The sequence below is a fragment of the Piliocolobus tephrosceles genome, chromosome 11 (genome assembly GCF_002776525.5).
Source record: "Piliocolobus tephrosceles isolate RC106 chromosome 11, ASM277652v3, whole genome shotgun sequence".
In the NCBI taxonomy this organism is placed as follows: Eukaryota; Metazoa; Chordata; class Mammalia; order Primates; family Cercopithecidae; genus Piliocolobus; species Piliocolobus tephrosceles.
Window position 1 is genome coordinate 94,646,859 of NC_045444.1, and position 18,638 is coordinate 94,665,496.

At 41.8% G+C, this 18,638-nt stretch overlaps 2 protein-coding genes across 2 annotated transcripts in view; both read right to left on the reverse strand.

Moving 5' to 3' along the window:
• Nucleotides 1–1,810: 1,810 nt before the first annotated feature.
• CRYGA (crystallin gamma A) lies at nt 1,811–4,700 on the reverse strand. Its single transcript, XM_023217157.3, has 3 exons — nt 4,665–4,700; nt 4,321–4,563; nt 1,811–2,147 (listed from the first exon to the last, which is right to left on the reverse strand). The coding sequence occupies exons 1-3, from the start codon at nt 4,671–4,673 to the stop codon at nt 1,875–1,877; spliced, it is 525 nt and encodes a 174-aa protein (XP_023072925.1). The 5' UTR covers nt 4,674–4,700; the 3' UTR covers nt 1,811–1,874.
• Nucleotides 4,701–6,475: 1,775 nt separating this feature from the next.
• The window catches only part of C11H2orf80 (chromosome 11 C2orf80 homolog), a 24,643-nt gene continuing 12,480 nt past the window's right edge, over nt 6,476–18,638 (reverse strand). Inside the window, exons 7-9 of the mRNA XM_023217169.1 lie at nt 13,213–13,300; nt 12,134–12,252; nt 6,476–6,941 (exon numbers count right to left, since the gene is read on the reverse strand). Coding sequence (XP_023072937.1) covers nt 6,933–6,941; nt 12,134–12,252; nt 13,213–13,300 — 216 coding nt within the window. The 3' untranslated portion in view covers nt 6,476–6,932. The remainder of the gene's footprint in view (nt 6,942–12,133; nt 12,253–13,212; nt 13,301–18,638) is intronic.

Below are 18,638 nucleotides of genomic sequence, written 5' to 3' on the forward strand. Positions count from 1 at the left end.
TATTGGAGTCCAACACGAAGATGACCACATTGTGATACAGAATTTGGGAAGACACTGTGGATATATTAAATTCTTACATTTGCATAATAATTTAAAGATAATAAAATTTGCTCATAATCTTTTCCCATCATTTCATTGTAATCATCCTGAGATTTAGTGAAGCAGGAATTTATTATCACTTACAGTTTTCAGTAAGGTAATTTAGGCACAGAGATGGTAAGAAGTGACTTGCTCAAAGAGATAAGCTAGGAAGTGGGGTAACCAACCATTTGGGTTCACCTGACACTGAGGGGCTTTCTGGGATGGAAGACTTTAAGTGCTAAAATTGGGAGAGTCCCTGGAAAACTGGGCTGGGTTGGTTACTCTTACCAGTAAGTAGCAGAGGTAGGCTGTTTAACACTTTCCTACCACATTACCTAGTGAAGCAGGCTTGCCCTTCTCGACGTAGAAGGAAGTTCTCTTCAGAACTCCTCTCTTCAGCCGGGCGTGATGGCTCACGCCTGTAATCCCAACACTTTGGGAGGCCGAGGCAGTGGATCACCTGAGGTCAGGAGTTTGAGACCAGCCTGGCCAATATGGTGAAACCCCGTCTGTACTAAAAATACAAAACTCAGCAGGGTGTGGTGGCGCACACCCCTAATCCCAGCTACTGGGGCGGCTGAGGTGGAAGAATTGCTTGAGCCCTGGAGGCGCAGATTGCAGTGAGCCGAAATCGTGCCACTGAATTCCAGCCTGGGCTACAGAGTGAGACCCTGTCTCAAAAAAACAAAACAAAACAAAAAACTCTTCATGCATTTTCTCTCTCTCTCTCTCTCTCTCTGTATTTTTTTTAAAGATGAAGTCTCGCTCTATCGCACAGGCTGGAGTGCAGTGGCACGATCCCAGCTCACAGCAGGCTCCGCCTCCCAGGTTCAAGCAATTCTCCTGCCTCAGCCTCGGGAGTAGCTGGGATTACAGGCCTTCACAAGCACCATCATGCCAGGCTAATTTTTTTTGTATTTTTTACAGAGACGGAGTTTCAGCATATTAGGCAGGCTGGTCTTGAAATCCTGAGCACAAATGAGCCGCCCGCCTCGGCCTCTCAAAGTGCTGGGATTACAGACTTGAGCCACCGCGCCCAGCCCACATTTTCTCTTGACTAAAACCTTCCCTGAGACTTCATCTTCCCTAATCCTTCCAGCAATCCCTTGTGTTTGGCATTCCAGTCACAAGCCACAATGGGTCCTGTATTTTTTCCTTTCTGTGAGTTCTAAATTATTTTTTGTTATGCTCATCGTTCTTCTTTCCTTCAGATTGTAGGTCATGAAAGGTAGAAATTGTCGCTTCTCTCTCCTTTACATGAGAGGGATGGGTATTCTGTTAATACCATTGCCTGACTAGGAAATAAGTGGACATTCAAAACATCTTTCAGGGTCAAGTAAGTTGCCGGGGGTCGCCATCTATTAGAATTCAGTTATTATTTAAAGACAAGGACTGGGCGCGGTCCTGTATTATGGACTCACGCCTGTAATCCCAGCACTTTGGGAGGCCGAGGCGGGCGAATCACCTGAGGTCGGGAGTTTGAGACCTGCCTGACCAACATGGTGAAACTCCATCTCTACTAAAACTACAAACTTAGCTGGGCGTGATGGCAGGTGGCTGTAATCCCAGACGCTCGGGAGGCTGAGGCAGGAAAATCGATTGAACCTTGGAGGTGGAGGTTGCGGTGAGCTGAGATAGCGCCATTGCACTCCGGCCTGGTGACAGAGCGAGACTCCATAACAAAACAAATTATAAAATAAATAAATAAAGATAAGCAAGAGCCACTTAGTGCGGGGAACACAATTTGTATATTTATTTTGTTTCTATGTGGATCATAACAAGGCAGGCACAGCTTAGTACAAATCGATGACCCGTCTCAAAGAGCCAACTTTGGCATCTACACCCCCCCAGTCGTGGTACCTCCTGTAGTCCCCAGGCCTCAGCAGATACTGCCGCCCGCGGTAGTTGGGCATTTCATAGAGGACCCAGCAGCCCTCCAGTACATGGAGGGAATAGATCTCATGGAGACGGAAGAGTTCTGGGACACAGGCGCAGTCATCAGTGAGCTCAGACATAAGGCCTCGGTAGTCATCTCTCTCGTACAGCCTTAACTTGTGAGACCTGGTCTGTCATGGCAATAAACAAAAGAAGAAAAATAAACAGCATGCATCCTTGAGTGTCAACGAAAGTGACACAATCTGTACATGCTTCTGAATCTTCATGAATCTTCATGAAGATACATGCTTCTGTATCTTCATGAAGCATGACTTTTATTTTTGAGATAAAAGTCTTGCTGAGTTGCCCAGGCTGGAGTACAGTGGCAGGATCACTGCTCACTGCAACTTTCACCTCTGGGCTTAAGTGATCCTCCCACCTCAGCCTCCCAAGTAGCTGGGATCACAGGTGTGCACCATGACACCCAGCTATTTTATTTTTAATTTTTTTTTTGTAGAGACGGAGTCTCACTATGTTGCCCAGGGTGGTCTTGAATCCCTGGGCTCAAGTGATCTTCTCACCTTGGCCTCCCAAAATGTTGGGATTATGGGTGTGAGCCATTGTACCTGGTTGAAACATGGTTTTTAAACCAGTTGATAAAGTGTTTCTCCCCTGAACATACTTTTAATGTTGTTATTCTAACAAATTCGGAAAAATATTAAAATAAATCTGACCTGATCAGTGAACTGGAGATGTTGTGGAAGAAACAAACATTAAAATACAGGGAATAAAAGTGTATTCTTTGTAAGCAACCATCAATACAATTGTAGTCAGTGAGTCTGTAGTGAGGATTTCAACTCTCATATCCATTTTTATTCCATATAATTCTTATCAAGCCAGTTTTTAAGTCACTTTTTGCACCTACAATTTACAGTGATTTATATTTACACTGAGTCCACATGTCTTTTCAAGTGACATTTTGCCAGGCCATTTGTGCCATTTGAGTTTCTTATCCCCCAAAAATGCCTATTTTATTTATACCTCTTTGTGCATCTGCATATTTTTTTAGCTTAAATTTGTTTTTTTTTTTTTTGAGATGAAGTCTCACTCTGTCACCCAGGCTGGAGTGCAGTGGCATGATCTCCGCTCACTGCAACCTCAGACTCCTGGGTTCAAGCAATTCTCCTGTCTTAGCCACCTGCTTAGCTAGGACTACAGGCATGCACCACCATGCCTGGCTAATGTTTTGTATTTTGGTAGAGACAGGGTTTCACCATGTTGGCCAGGCTGGTCTTGAACTCCTGACCTCAGGTGATCCGCCCAGCACAGCCTCCCAAAGTGTTAGGATTACGGGCGTGAGCCACTAAGTCTGGCCATGATTTCAATTCTTCAATCTCCTTGTCATACCACATAACTTGGTGCCATCAGAAAGTGTAAATACATGCTGCATGTGATTAAAAAAGATTAAGCAGCATTTTGGTGAGGACCATGTTCTATGAAATCCTAATCAATTGTGTGTCTCTGGTATTTGTAAGAAACTAGTTGATAATGACTTCTGGAAATTATAAATCCACACAAGTTGAAACGTATTTTCCTAGGTTCTAGTAAGTCCCAGAATGTAGTGAAAAAAATTTCCAATGCAGTCAGAATACATTATACCTATGTTGTTATCCCATAGTCTGTTAACTTTTTATCATTAAAAAGTAATTATCATGGCCGGGCGCCGTTGCTCACGCCTGTAATCCTAGCACTTTGGGAGGCTGGGGTGGGCGGATCACCTGAGGTCAGGAATTTAAGACCAGCCTGACCAACATGGAAAAACCCCGTCTCTACTAAAAATACAAAATTAGCCAGGCATGGTGGCACATGCCTGTAATCCCAGCTACAAGGGAGGCTGAGGCAGGAGAATGGCTTGAACCTGGGAAGCAGAGGTTGTGGTGAGCTGAGATTGTGCCATTGTACTCCAGCCTAGGCAACAAGGGCGAAAGTGAAACTCTGTCTCAAAAAAAAAAATTATCTAGATAAACTAGATAGACTTTTCTTTTTCTTTCTTTCTTTTTTTTTGTTTGTTACTGAATAAGGTGACTTTTATGTAGAAATTAGGGATCATCTAGATGCCACCAAGTTTAATTTAAAGGCTTTGTTGTGATTTTCCATGCCCTAAAACAATTATTGATGTCCTTAAGTAGGAAAAATGGAGATTATTATTTTGTTTTTTGTTTTGTTTTGTTTTTTTAAGGTTTGAGGGTCAGGCCTTGTTGTGAACACTCATACTGAGTTGGAACAAACTGACTTTTATAAACAGGAATTGATGGCCATGGATCATTGATGCTTTCACATCAGTCAGGTTGAAGCAAGACTCACATGAGGAATTATACGGCAGGATTGGACCGAGTCGCTGAGGCCCATCCAGTGCTGATAGTCGGGGTACTTGCCTCGGCGCAGGAAGTACTGGTGGCCCTGGTAGTTGGGGCGCTCATAGAGCATCCAGCAGCCGCTGTCTACTCGGATGGAGTTGCAGCGGCTGAAGTAGACCCGCAGGTTGGGGCAGTCACTGATGCAATTGTAGCAGCGACCCTGAAAGTCTCGGTCCTCGAAGAAGGTGATCTGAGGTAGAAATAAGGTGACAGTAGACAGTCAGCTGGAAGGAACATCCCCACACACCCCAGACCCCCAATAGACATGGCACAGCATCTCCACAGGCTCACCTTCCCCATGGTTGTTGACAGAGGGTGATTAGCATGTAGTATGATGGGGACAAAGGGGCAACTGGTATATATAGCAGGAAAGCTGCTGTGTTGGCAAAAACAACACAAAAGGGACCTGGGGGTGGTGCATAGGGGGATTTCTGTATTCTCTTTCTCTTTTTTTTTTCATCTGAGATCATGGGGCAGGGGACTCTCTCTCTCTCTCTCTGGCATTTTCGAGTTGTCCTCACTAGCTCCAGTGAAAGGTATTAAAGTCAGCAGAGCCATTATGACCTTGGAGACAAAGGGCGCACTTCTCATCCTATGCAGCTCACTAGAAATACATTACATGCCCAGCATTCTGCAGTGTTTGCCTATGGAAACTGCTGAGATGGAGGTTGGTGGTTCCATCTGAGGTCACTTATGGGAAGCATATGCAGTCCAGAAGGACATGAATTGTGAAGAGGCAACAACAAAATCCCAAACAGAAAATCCTCTAATTGAAAGACAATTATATTTCTTAAATGACTTCATCAGTATGATACAGTCTTGATAAAAATATTTTGCATATATTTATGTAGGGAAAACATAAGATAAGAAGTGTGTACTATACCAACATATCAATCATGGTAATCAATGAATGGCAAGATTATAGATCTTAGCTTTATTTTTTTTATTTTGTTTTTTGCTGCTGTGTTCTTAATTTTCTGTTACATCTGCCATCTTCAGCCAGACAGGAAAAAAATTCTATTATAAAGATAACAATTTCATGAGATGAAAAAATAATAAAATCAATCTTTAAATGTATGACTTTGAGGTGCTGGTGAAAAGCAGTAAATACTGGAAGCAGGTATATTTTGCTTGGAGATTAAACACTTCTTGAGCTAAAAATAAAAAGACAACCTGAGAGTCTGTGAGAGGCTCAAAGAGCAGAAGAATACGCAGGATCCTTCCACTCCCCTCCCCCTGCCACCCTCCTTCTAGCATTGCTTTTGTTTTTTAAAATTAGCATGATGATTGCCTGTGTTTTTCCTTTCAATAGTATCACTGTTTCATTGAACCCAAGTAACTGCCTGAGAGCCTTCTCCATTGCTGCCAACGTATTGATTTAGAAGCACTCCTCAGATATGCAAGGGTGGAGGAAGACTCCAAACCCCAGACTGTCTTTTGTCATTCCACATGTATGTAGGAAGATGAAATCAAACACCTTTGTGCTTTAGACCCATGGAGGGATTCTAAAAGAGTATTTGACCACAGCTAGCAACACATTCACAATGTCATTTGTGAAAATCCTCAGGCAGCATGTAAGGCAAATGCGCAGGTGGTAAAAGGAGGGACAACAATAGCTACCGAGAAAAAAATAACTAGCAGAGCTAGGCAAAAGAAAACTGGGCGAAGTCCTATGAAGCTAGACACCTAGCAGTGCATGCAGGGACCACAGGTTGCTGATTCCCTCCTTTGCCTCCCTTCTAATTAGCTGCAGGCCTACTGGTAAATCTTTCTTACAACCATAATCAAACCCAGTGTGGAAAACGTTGCATTGCTCTCCCAGCCCTGCATGAGAATACACCACCATTTTCAGAAAAAGTCTACAACCCCCATCTGTGTTTTTGCACATGCTGATGAAAACTGTTCTGTAGACAGATGGCACACCAGAACCTTAAGAAATGTATCATGCATACTGACATTCATGTGATCAAGTTGTTGTTACATATATTGACAGGCTAAGCCATGTGCCTAATCAGCATTTTGGAAATGTACTAAAAGACCAGAGCATCTTCCCTCCTAGTAGTCTTTATAGTCTACAGAGAGAAAGCCTGTATTCATTTTTCTTTTAATGCTTTATTGAAATGAGTTTTAAAAATTTTTTCGTATGAGAACACAGTTAAAGGCAATCAATGACAGATTAATTTTATTTTGGATTAACTCTTTGGAAATCTGCCTCCCACTCCATCTCTGTGCAATATTTAATGCCACACATTTATAAAATGTGCTACAAAGCCAGCTTGCTCTAATACAGAAATACTATATACTCTCTGAATTCTCCAGCAGTCTGCCAGTCACAATGAAGTAGCATAAGATCATGCTTTTTTTTTTTTAACAAAATGTAGCTGTGCAATATGCTTCTAAAAGAAGAAAGCTCAACATCAAAAATAACACTTCAATGCAGTTATATCAAAAACTAGTTGTAAAGAAAAATGTACTGGCAAAAGCTGTGGTTTTAAGATGATGCTTCTCATCTGCTCCCAGAGAATCTATTATGAAGTTCCATGGTACAATTCCAGTTTTCTAAGTGACCTGCAGAATAAAAGATGATTTTGGTATCAAGCACATCAATTTAACATGGACACAAACATTAGCTTTAAGTCTATAGGAAGTTAAGGTCAAATATCAGATACTAACTTACTGACAAAGATAGATTAGATTAATGTAATTACAAAAGAATTTTCATGGAATTATTCTGATATATTTGGAAATTGAGTTATATTTCCCAACTAAATGCAATATGTGATCCCATACTGGATCTTATATAGAAGGAAAAAAATGCTTAAAAAAAATTATTGGGTCAGTTGATAAAATTGGTGTATAGAGAGTAGATTAAATAAAAGTACCAATAATAGATATTCTGAAGTTGATAACTATTCTGCGGTCATTTAAGAGAATGACTTTGTTCTTAAGAAATACACACCTGGGGACATAGGGTAAAGTGGTAGAGTATATATAACTTCTAATGGCTTTATCTATATACAGAGAGACAAAGACAGAATATAATAAAGCTACTAGAACAAAACATTAACAATTTGTGACCCTGCATAAAAGGAATATGTGGGTTCTTTGTATATTATTCTTGTAAATTTTCTCTAAGTTTGAAATTATTTTCACATTAAAAAGTTATACTTCTCTTAACCAGTACTACCCAAAGCAAATCAGTTTTTGGCCTTTTAGCAGTTACGTATTATGCTTGTAGGATACTATTTTGAATTTCTGATGTATTGCTTTGGATTTAAATTTAAATTGTCCTCTCTCTATGTCTCGTTTCCTTCCACGATAGCATGAATTTTTCATGAGTGGTGATAAAGAGAGTGATTATATTATTGCTTGCCACTGTCCTGACACTTTTCTTTCCTTTTCTTTTTATTTTTTGAGAGATGGAGTCTTGCTCTGTCACCCAGGCTGGAGTGCAGTGGCCGGATCTCAGCTCACTGCAAGCTCCGTCTCCTGGGTTCATGCCATTCTCCTGCCTAAGGCTCCCGTGTAGCTGGTACTACAGGCGCCCGCTGCCATGCCCTGCTAATTTTTTCTATTTTTTAGTAGAGACAGGGTTTCACCGTGTTAGCCAGGATGGTCTCGACCTCCTGACCTCGTGATCCGCCCGCCTCGGCTTCCCAAAGTTCTGGGATTACAGGCATGAGCCACCACGCCTGGCCTGTCCTGACACTTTTCTAAGCCTTTACACATATAACTTATTTAGTGCTTGTAGCAACCCTATGAGGTAGGTACTATCATGACTTTTTAAAGAGATGAAAAACTAAAGCACAGAGAGATTAGGTAACTCACTCAAGTTATTAAGTGGGTAGCCTGGATTCAAGAAGTATGCTGTATTCTAGCTCTTCAGTATGGTCCTGTTCATTCCAAATTTATTTCCTAGTAATGTGCCCACTACTGACGCTTTCCCAGGACAATGCAATTAAAAAAAAAAAATCTTTAAAACTATTTCCTAGCTGGGCGCGGTGACTCATGTCTGTAATTGCAGTACTTTGGGAGGCCGAGGTGGGTGGATCCATGAGGTCAGGAGTTCGAGACCAGCTTGACCAACATGGTGAAACCCTGTCTTTACTAAAAATACAAAAATTAGCCAGGCGTGGTGTTTGCACAGCTGTAATCCCAGCTACTCAGGAGACTGAGACAGGAGAATTGCTTAAACCTGGGAAGCAGAGGTTGCAGTGAGCCGAGATCACATCACTACACTCCAGTCTGGGCAACAGAGCAAGACTCCATCTCAAAATAAAAACTGTTTCCCAGAACACTGAGGGTTTTGTTTGTTTGTTTGTTTCTTTGTTTGTTTTGAGACAGAGTCTCGCTCTGTTGCCCAGGCTGGAGTGCACTGGTGCAATCTCAGCTTATTACAACCTCTGCCACTGGGGTTCAAGCAATTCTCATGCCTCAGCCTCCCTAGTAGCTGGGATTATAGGTGTGCATCACCACACCCAGCTAATTTTTGTATTTTTAGTAGAGATGGGGTTTGCCATGTTGTTCAGGCTGGTCTTGAACTCCTGACCTCAAGTAATCTGCCTGCCTTGGCCTCCCAAAGTGCTGGAATTACAGGCATGAGCCATTGTACCTGGCCGAGATTTTTTTTTTTTTAATAATTTCCTATTTTCTCTTACTCTATGAAGAAATTCGGTGGCTGGAAATAAATAAAAAATTCTGAATAAGGCATTGTTTTATCTTGAGGTTAAAAAAATTGTTCTTTAGCTAAAAGACATATAATATCTACAAGCCAAAAAGGAAAAATATTAAGCTCAAATATTTAAAAAGAAAATATTCTTCAAATACCAAGCTGTGAAAGCATGTTTATCATCCATTTAATGAAATACTTATTCCTTTAATATAGAAAGAATTCTAACAAACCAGTGAGACATACATATATGTATATTTATATGTATATGTGTAGCAAATATTTAAATGTCACAAGAAATATTAACAGTGGTTATTTCTGAAAAGTGGGAAAGGGGTGTGAAGAAGAGGGAGTTCTTTTGCTTTTCATTTTATATTTTCTGTATGGCTTGAAAATTTTACTTATAAGCATGTGTCACTATTAAATTTTTTTTTTTTTTTTTTTTGAGACAGAGTCTCACTCTGTTGCCCAGGATGGAGTGCAGTGGCCAGATCTCAGCTCACTGCAAGCTCCGCCTCCCGGGTTTATGCCATTCTCCTGCCTCAGCCTCCCGAGTAGCTGGCATTACAGGCGCCCGCCACCTTGCCCAGCTAGTTTTTTTTGTATTTTTTTTAGTAGAGATGGGGTTTCACCGTGTTAGCCAGGATGGTCTCGATCTCTTGACCTCGTGATCTGCCCGTCTCGGCCTCCCAAAGTGCTGGGATTACAGGCTTGAGCCACCATGCCCGGCACTATTAAAATTTTTAAAACTAGTTTAAAAGATACATTACCCAAGAGTTTGAAAAAATGCCTAAAATGCACAAACAATAAAGTGTGAAGGAAAAAACACAAATGAGTTTTCTGTTGTTTGATTGTTAAGAAAGGGCCTTTCTGGAAGGGATTCATCTCAAGGCCTGGGGCCCTACTAAAACATGGGCATATTTTCTTTTGACATTCCTGGGCTCGCAAGCATCAATCAGCCTATAGAAAGGTCTAGTCCCCAGAACTGAGCCTTTGATCACTATAGACAGGGTACAGAGATTTGAGAACCGTCACCTAAGGGCTATTCACTTACTACCTACTGCCAATTCACTAAATAAAAATAGTTACTGAATCTCTGCTGCCTGCAAAGTACTTCATATACGTGTGAGAAATACTAAGGAAATAAAAGATATGCTTCCATCAAGAATCCAACAATCTTCAGTGGTTGTGGAAGAAAATATATATGGAACAAAATTATATTTAAAAATAAGATACCAGTGAGTCATGTTTAGAGGTAGGTTTTCCTTACATAGGGTCCATTGATGAGGCTTTGGGGGTTGTCTGTAAACCCCTATTTCAGAGATCTTTTTGTGTGTGTGATTAAGTTTAAAGTCTAGATTGTGTGTGTGTGATTTCTGGAGTTGTTACTGTTTTTTTCATTGTTCCTTTGTTTTGCTCTCTAAAACTTGCTGCTTCCAAACACATATAAAAAATGACCTCATTTTTCAAATTCTTCAAAAAATTCTTCAGAAACAAAGCTATGGTTCTAGAAAGTCTAATACCTTCGGCCGGGCACAGTGGCTCACGCCTGTAATCTCAGCACTTTCGGGGGCTTGAGATGAGCCTGGACAACGTGGTGAAACCCCGCCTCTACTGAACATACAAAAATTAGCCAGGTATGGTGGGGCATGCCTGTAATCCCAGCTACTCGGGAGGCTGAGGCAGGAGAATCGCTTGAACTTGGGAAGTGGAGGTTGCAGTGAGCTGAGATTGTGCCATTGCACTCCAACCTTGGTGATACAGCGAGACTCTGTGTCTTGAAAAAAAAAAAAAGGGAAAAATATCTAATACCTTCAAATCTTATTATAGCAAATACGTTTGAAAGAAAATTGAATATGGTGATAATTTCCAAATAGTGCAGTTGTTCTGTTATCAGAATAACATTTATTAAAACCCTGATATGACCAAAGAATTCAGTCAGTTGCTAAAGCAGTTGCTATGATAAGGTTACATTTATAATTAATCAGATATAAGGGACAGAGAAGATAGTTTGCCTCTGAAACCTGAATAAATCCTAAGCCTCATGTAGTCCAGTCTATTCAGAGATTCAGTTTTAAAATGCATGGCACAACAGCCAAACTAAATAAAAATAAATTTCAACTGTCACTTGTTTCCTGATGCAAACCCAATCATAAGTCAGCATATCAGTTCTCAAAGTTCCCTTCCTCCTTTCTGCCTTACAGCCTTCCATCATATCTAACATCTCCCATTCAACAAAACTCTAAAATATCCCAGACACCCACCCTGTACCACCCCTCTCAGCTTTTCTTCTTTTAATCAGAGAAGTCTCTCTGACTTCTTAAATTTTCTTTTCACTTTGCACGTTACAGCTGAGAGCCCAGACCTGGAAGAACAAAGAGCCCTCCTCCCTTTCTCCTTTCTTTCCAGCCCTGTCCATCTCTGATCATTCTCTGAATTCTGCCACATAAAAATCGGGAATCAGATAGGCAGGAGCAGGGGAGACATTAAGCAGGAGAAAAGAAAATTGTTATTACTGAGAGAGGAATCAAGAATAGGAACATTTTGGATACAGATATTAATACAAACTTTCTCCTCAACATATTCTTTGCATCAACAGAGTAACAGCCAATTAACTTGTGGACAGTATTTTTCAAATGCTGAAAAGATAATAATGGCTAGTATTTATTTGGGGTTTACTCCGTGCTAAGCACTGTTGTAAACTTTTACCATGAATAATCTCGGTTAATCACCCCAACAACCTTAAGAGGTAGGTATCATTATTCTTCCTATTTTGCAGAGGAGGAAACTAAGGCACAGAGTTTAGCTTGCCTGCTGTCACACAGCTGGTAAGCAGTGGGCTCTAGAGGCACCACCTCAGCCTCCTGAGTAGGTGGGACTAGAGGAGCGTGCCACCATGGCCAGCTATTTTATTTATTTATTTATTTATTTATTTTTGAGATGGAGTTTCGCTCGTGTTGCCCAGGCTGGAGTGCAATGGCGCAGACCCAGAGCATCTGACTCCAAAGGCTAAACTTTTAACCACACTATCAGGAAAGTACTCCCAAAATAGCTGGTATCAGTTTGGTCCAATTTACAATTTCATACCTACTTTGTTCTTTGGCTGTGTGTCTGAAAACCTTTGTGATGACTTCCATTCCGTGGCATTTGCTTCCTTTGTAGAGCTGCTGGTGGCCTTTTTATTTGTTGTTCCCTTTCTTGACTTGACACCTACAGACAGATGGAGTAACCATATCTGTATATAAAACTTTTTTTAAAAAAGTGTACGTCCACAGTTTCATTTAACTTAATTTCATTAATTAATTATTTTTGAGATAAGGTCTCGCTGTGCCGCCCGGGCTGGAGTGCAGTGGTTCCATCATGACTCATTGCAGCCTCCACCTCCTGGGCTCTAACAACCCTCTCACCTCAGCCTCCTGAGTAGGTGGGACTAGAGGAGCGTGCCACCATGGCCAGCTATTTTATTTATTTATTTATTTATTTATTTATTTATTTATTTATTTATTTATTTATGAGATGGAGTTTCATTCTTGTTGCCCAGGCTGGAGTGCAGTGGCGCAATCTCAGCTCACTGCAACTTCTGCCTCCCAGGTTCAAGAGATTATCTCGCTTCAGCCTCCAGAGTAGCTGGGATTACAGGTGCCCGCCACCACGCCCAGCTAATTTTTATATTTTTAATAGAGATGGGGTTTCACCTGTTGGCCAGGCTGGTCTCAGACTCCTACCCTCAGGTGATCCGCCCACCTCGGCCTCCCAAAGTGCTGGGATTACAGGATCACAGGCATGAGCCACTGTGCCCGGTTTATTTTTGTAGGGATGAAGTTTCACTAAGTTTCCCAAGCTGGTCTCAAACTTCTGGGCACACGAGATCCTTCCAGCCCAGCCTCCCCAACACTGGAATTACCAGTGTGAGCTACCCTGTCCAGCCCGCCCATAGTTTTAGATCCTTTGCTTCTGGAGTGCTTTGCTCCCATCACCAAAGCATCTGAGAAATAAGACTTCCTTGATTTCAGTAATGGAGGGAAATCAAGCCCTAAGAGCCCCTGGTTCTTTCAACCAGACACAGAAAGCTAATTCCCATTACAATTTTGACCTTACCTGGTGAGGCTATTTCCTAATTTCCTAGTTTTACTTACATTCCTTTAAGCAGATGAAAGTAACCAGGCTTACTCTGTTTGCGGGCGTATTCTGCTGCTTTGGGTGCTGTTAACATGGCAGAGGGGTGCAAGGAGAGGCGGAGAGATGAAACTCGGGGAACCTGAAAGGAAAACAGTCTTGCTTTTAAAATCTGTCCATCCTTTGTGGCATGAACACCTGCTAGTTACAGCATTTGGCCTGTTTAATCAACTCTGCATCCTTGAGTCCAATTCTTGAGTACTGTCCAATGGACAGTACTCACAGTTCATTGATGGGGCGTGTGAAGCATATGAACGTGAACTTGCACACATGGCCTTTTGTTCCTGTACTTGGTTCCCATTGCCTAGAATGCCCTGTCACGCACAGATACTCTTCACATAGTTCCCTTTATAGCCATTTCCTCCTTTTCTGCCTAGAGGCACCTACCTCTCTTTTACCATGTAACTCAAATATCACCGCTTCTGAGAAATGTCTCCTGACGTCCTCCAATTCCCACTCTCCCTTGCTGGCAGAGCTCCCCCTGCCCACCTAATGCAGAAATGTTGGTTCACTCATCTGGCCAGAAGTCTTTAACAGGCACTTTACAGAAGAAGAAACACGTGAATAGTTGTCCATTGGTAATCAGGGGAATGCAAATTTAAACCACAGTGAAATACCATAATACACTTAACAGACTGACAAAACTGAAAAAGCCAATAAGCCAATGTGGATAACCTGCATTGCTGGTAGAAATAGAATTGGCACCACCATTTTGGAAAGCAATTTAGCTTTATGTAGAGAGTTGAAGATGCTTATACCCACGGCTTAGCAATTTCATTCCTAGGCATATACCACACAGAAACTCTTTTGCTGTGCAACGCTTTTTACTTTTGCAAGAAATAACTTGGCCAGGCGTGGTAGGTCATGCCTGTAATCCCAGCTCTTTGGGAGGCTGAGGCGGGTGAATCATCTGAGGTCAGGAGTTCAAGACCAGCCTGTCCAACATGGCAAAACCCCGTCTCCACTAAAAATACAAAAAAATTAAGTGAGTGTGGTGGCGGATGCCTGTAATCCTAGCTACTCGGGAAGATGAGGCAGATCGCTTGAACCCAGGAGGCAGAGGTTGCAGTGAGCCGAGACTGCGTCACCGCACTCTAGCCTGGGCAACAAGAGTAAAACTTCATCTCAAAAAAAACAAAACAAAACAAAACTCAAGTGCCTGAAATGGAAAAATAGATGACAACATTGTGGTGTATTCCTAGAGTGGAATACTATATGTAGTGAAAAGACACTATAGCTATGTTAGCTGTGTGCAGCAGTATTAATAAGTTTCTCAAACATAATGTTGAATGAAAAAAGAAAACCATTAAATGACACATTTGCTAATACTCGATTTATAAAAACACAAAAAATGTGCAAACTTAAACAATATATAGATTAGAGATGCATATATGGTAAAACTATAAAGAAGTAAAATATAGTAATCAACATATAATTCAAAATAGTGGTAACCTAGGGCGAAAGGAAGGGTATGAGACAGCAGAGGGTATGCACAGAGCTTTACAGCTGTTGATACTGTTCCATTTTACACACTTGGATTTGTTGGTTTGCTTGGTCTTTGTCCTTTAAATGTAAATTGTTAAGTGTTCATTTGGACACAATTAATATTGAAAGTGTGTTTTTAATCCCTCATTTACTATTATTATTATTATTTTTGAGACAGGGTCTCACCCTGTCACCCAGGCTAGAGTGCAGTGGCGAGATCTTGGCTCCCGGCAGCCTTCACCTCCCAGGCTCAAATGATCCTCCCATCTCAACCTCCCAAGAAGCAGGGACTGTAGACACACAACACCACACCTAGCAAAGTTTTGTATTTTTTGGTAGAGACAGGTTTTTGCCACATTGCCTAGGTTGGTCTCAAACTCCTGGGCTCAAGTGATTCTCCTGCCTCAGCCTCTTAAAGGGCTGGGATTACAGGTACTGCACCTGGCCAATTCCTCATGATTAAGATCTGTCAATATTGAACTTTTATTTAAAACATAGGTCCCTCCCCTTATCATGAAAACATTTTAAAATTTCTGCACAATTCAGTCTGAGTCAGCATCCTCCAAAAAGAGAAGATGCTTGGCAAATTACTGGAGTAAGTGTGAGAGGGTGGAAGCCAGGCCTATCACGAAGGGACCAGGCTGCTGTCAGGAGGAAGGAGGCTGGCCATCCGAGTGGGGGTGAACTTGGAAATAGCAGCACTAAAATGGAAGGTCCCCTGGTGCCACCATTGTGTGCTGGATACGTGCGATCTCGATGAGTCCTCAGAGTGATCAGGTGTGTTTGGGGAAGTGTAATCATGCCTGTTTAGACATGTCTGTTTACATATGGGGAAACTGGGAATCGGAGGGAAATAACTTATCTGAAGACATACAGCTAGCAAGTGACGAAGCTGGGACTGGGCATCAGTCTGTTTGCCTGTGACATGCTCTGGACTTGGATGTCAGTTAGGATGGACTCGAATGATAGCCAGTCAGATGGACTCAAATGATAGCCAGTCAGACCCTGGGGTCCGGCTTCATGAAGAAAGAAGGAAACCAGAGGTTCTAGTGCTGTCTGACCACCTGCGTTTGTCTGTTTCCTCTCTCTGATGTGCTCATTTCCACTCTCTCTGTCTCTCTCTTTCTCCATCAAATGGAGCTGAAGAATATTTTTATGTGTGTTCAATTTGTTGAAGGAAGATTTATGTTCTCTTTTCTTCAGGTTAAAATCGAATAAGACACGGTTGGGTGTGGTGGCTCAGCCTGTAATCCCAGTTCTTTGGAAGGTCAAGGGGGGTGGATCACTTGAGTGAGGTAAGGAGTTCAAGACCAGCCCTGACAACATGGCAAAACCTCTCTACTAAAAATTTTAAAAAATTAGCAGTGCGCAGTGGCACGCACCTGTAATTCCAGCTACTCAGGAGGCTGAGGCAGGAGAATCACTTGAACCCAGGGCACGGAGGTTGCAGTGAGCCAAGATCGCACCACTGCACTCCAGCCTGGGTGACAGAGTGAGACTCTGTCTCAAAAAAAAAAGAGTAAGACATTTTATATTTATCCGGGGCTAGTTGTCAATAACCCTCACTTGCATAAGGCCTTTAGTTGAATTTTTTCTAGGAGTCCAGAATCCTCAGCAGAAAAAAGGTCCCTATCAGCAAAAACCCACTGCCTCTCAGGAGGTAGAACCTGAGGCTAAGAGTTGGTGAGCAATTCCGCGCCTATGACGCCTTTCTACCATCAGGTGGCAGCACATACTCCCAGAGAAAGTCATCAAGCCTAGCACAGTACCCACAGCGTGTTGTGTGACCAATTCCAGTTGCAGGAAATTCTATATAATCTGATTAGTATTCAACAGAGTTTTAAGCTTTTGCTTGGGAAGGATTTTAGCTGTTGCTTAGGAGACATTTTATCGGAAGGAATCATTCAGATATATGTAGCAATTAAAGAAGAATCTCTGGCAATATCTTTTTTTTTTTTTAACTCCTCTTTCTAGTTAAAACCATTTTTTGAAATTATGTTAAATTCCAAAAGATTCTTAAAATAGCCTTACAGTTCAGTCTTTGAAATGCTACATTTCTATTGAGAGGTTCTGCTAATTCCTAATTCAAGATGTGGCAAAAGTCCTTGCGTGCAGCTGATGTGTAGCTCCAAGAGTAAGGCCTGAACTGGCGTTCTGGAAGTGGGGAGCCTGTGAGGCTCACGGGGCAGATGCTCAGGCTCTTAGGCTTTCGTATTGGTAACTCAAATTACACCCTCTGTGATGTGATAACTGATTGTCCAAAAGAGGCAAAGTTTACATTGTGTTAATAATACACGTGGATACTTGATTAGCTATTTAATTTTTGAATATTTAGAGCAGTGGTTCTCAATCTCATGTGATTTTGCCTCCCTGGGGACATTTGGCAAAGTCTAGAGACTTTTTTTTTTTTTTTTTTTGAGACGGAGTCTCCCTCTGTTGCCCAAGCTGGAGTGCAGTGGCACTATCTCCACTCACTGCAATCTCTGCCTCCTGGGTTCAAGCAATTCTCCTGCCTCAGTCTCCTGAGTAGCTGGGATTACAGGCACCCACCACCACACCCGGCTAATTTTTGTATTTTTAGTAGAGACGGGGTTTCACCATGTTGGCCAGGCTGGTCTTGAACTTCTGACCTCAAGTGATAACACCCCCTCGGCCTCCCAAAGTGTTGGGATTACAGGCATGAGCCATGGCACCGGGCTGACATTTTTAATTGTCACAACTGGTGAGAAGCTACTTGCATCTAATGGGTAGAGGCCAAGGATGCTGTGAAACATCCCACAGTGCACAGGACAGCCCCAGACCTCCATTCCCTGAGTACCCGAACTTCAATTTAAGCTATTATTTGGAGGTTGCCATGTGCCAAACACTAAGGGCTTCACTGATTCTAACTTACTTCATTCCCACAACAACCCTGTCTTTGCGTCCCTGTTTTTGCAAACAAAATTGAGAATTAGAGAGGTTAGAACATTTGCCCAGAATTATTCTGCTTGTAACTGTGGAGCTGGGATTCAAACCCAGGAGGCCAGGCTTTGGAATCCTAGTGCTTAACATTACACAGTCTGCCTCTCGGATAACATATCTCTATATATACACTACATATACATATAGTATATATACATATGTATACATATCTGTATATTATATATACATATACACACATGTATACATATATACAGATATGTATACATATATCATAGTATAGTAATCAATGTCTCAATTATATATATCCACACTCGTATGTATATATAGTATGTTTGTGTGTGTGTGTGTGTATATATATATATAAAATTGAGCCATCATTCACATCACATAGCAATAAACAAATACAAGCAGCCAGGTGCAGTAGCTCACGCCTGTAATCCCAGCACTTTGGGAGGTTGAGGCGGGTGGATCACCTGAGATCAGGAGTTAGAGAACAGCCTGACCAACATGGCGAAACCCCATCTCTACTAAAAATACAAAATTAGCCAGGCGTGGTAACGCATGCCTGTAATCCCAGCTACTCAGGAGACTGAGGCAGACAATCACTTGAACCTGGGAGGCGTAGGTTGCAGTGAGCCAAGATTGCGCCATTGCACTCCGGCCTGGGCAACAATAGGGAAACTCTGTCTCAAGAGAAAAACAAGCAAACAAACAAACACTAAGACAAAAAACAAATACAAGGCTTTAAAGAAAAGTCAGCCTCTGTGATAATATTATCTCCTTCTGTTCTGAGCTGGTTATTGTCACTGATTGTGAGAATGGGGACTATGTGTCACTGAACAGAGAAGGTGCTGAACAAAGGCTCTTTAATGAATAAATGAGTGATCAGATGGATAGGTAGAGATTGGTTGGTCCACCTCTACATGGTCTGTCTTCCCCTTCTAGCACCTTTCCTTTTCCTTTCCTTTTCCTTTCCTTTCCTTTCCTTTCCTTTCCTTTCCTTTCCTTTCCTT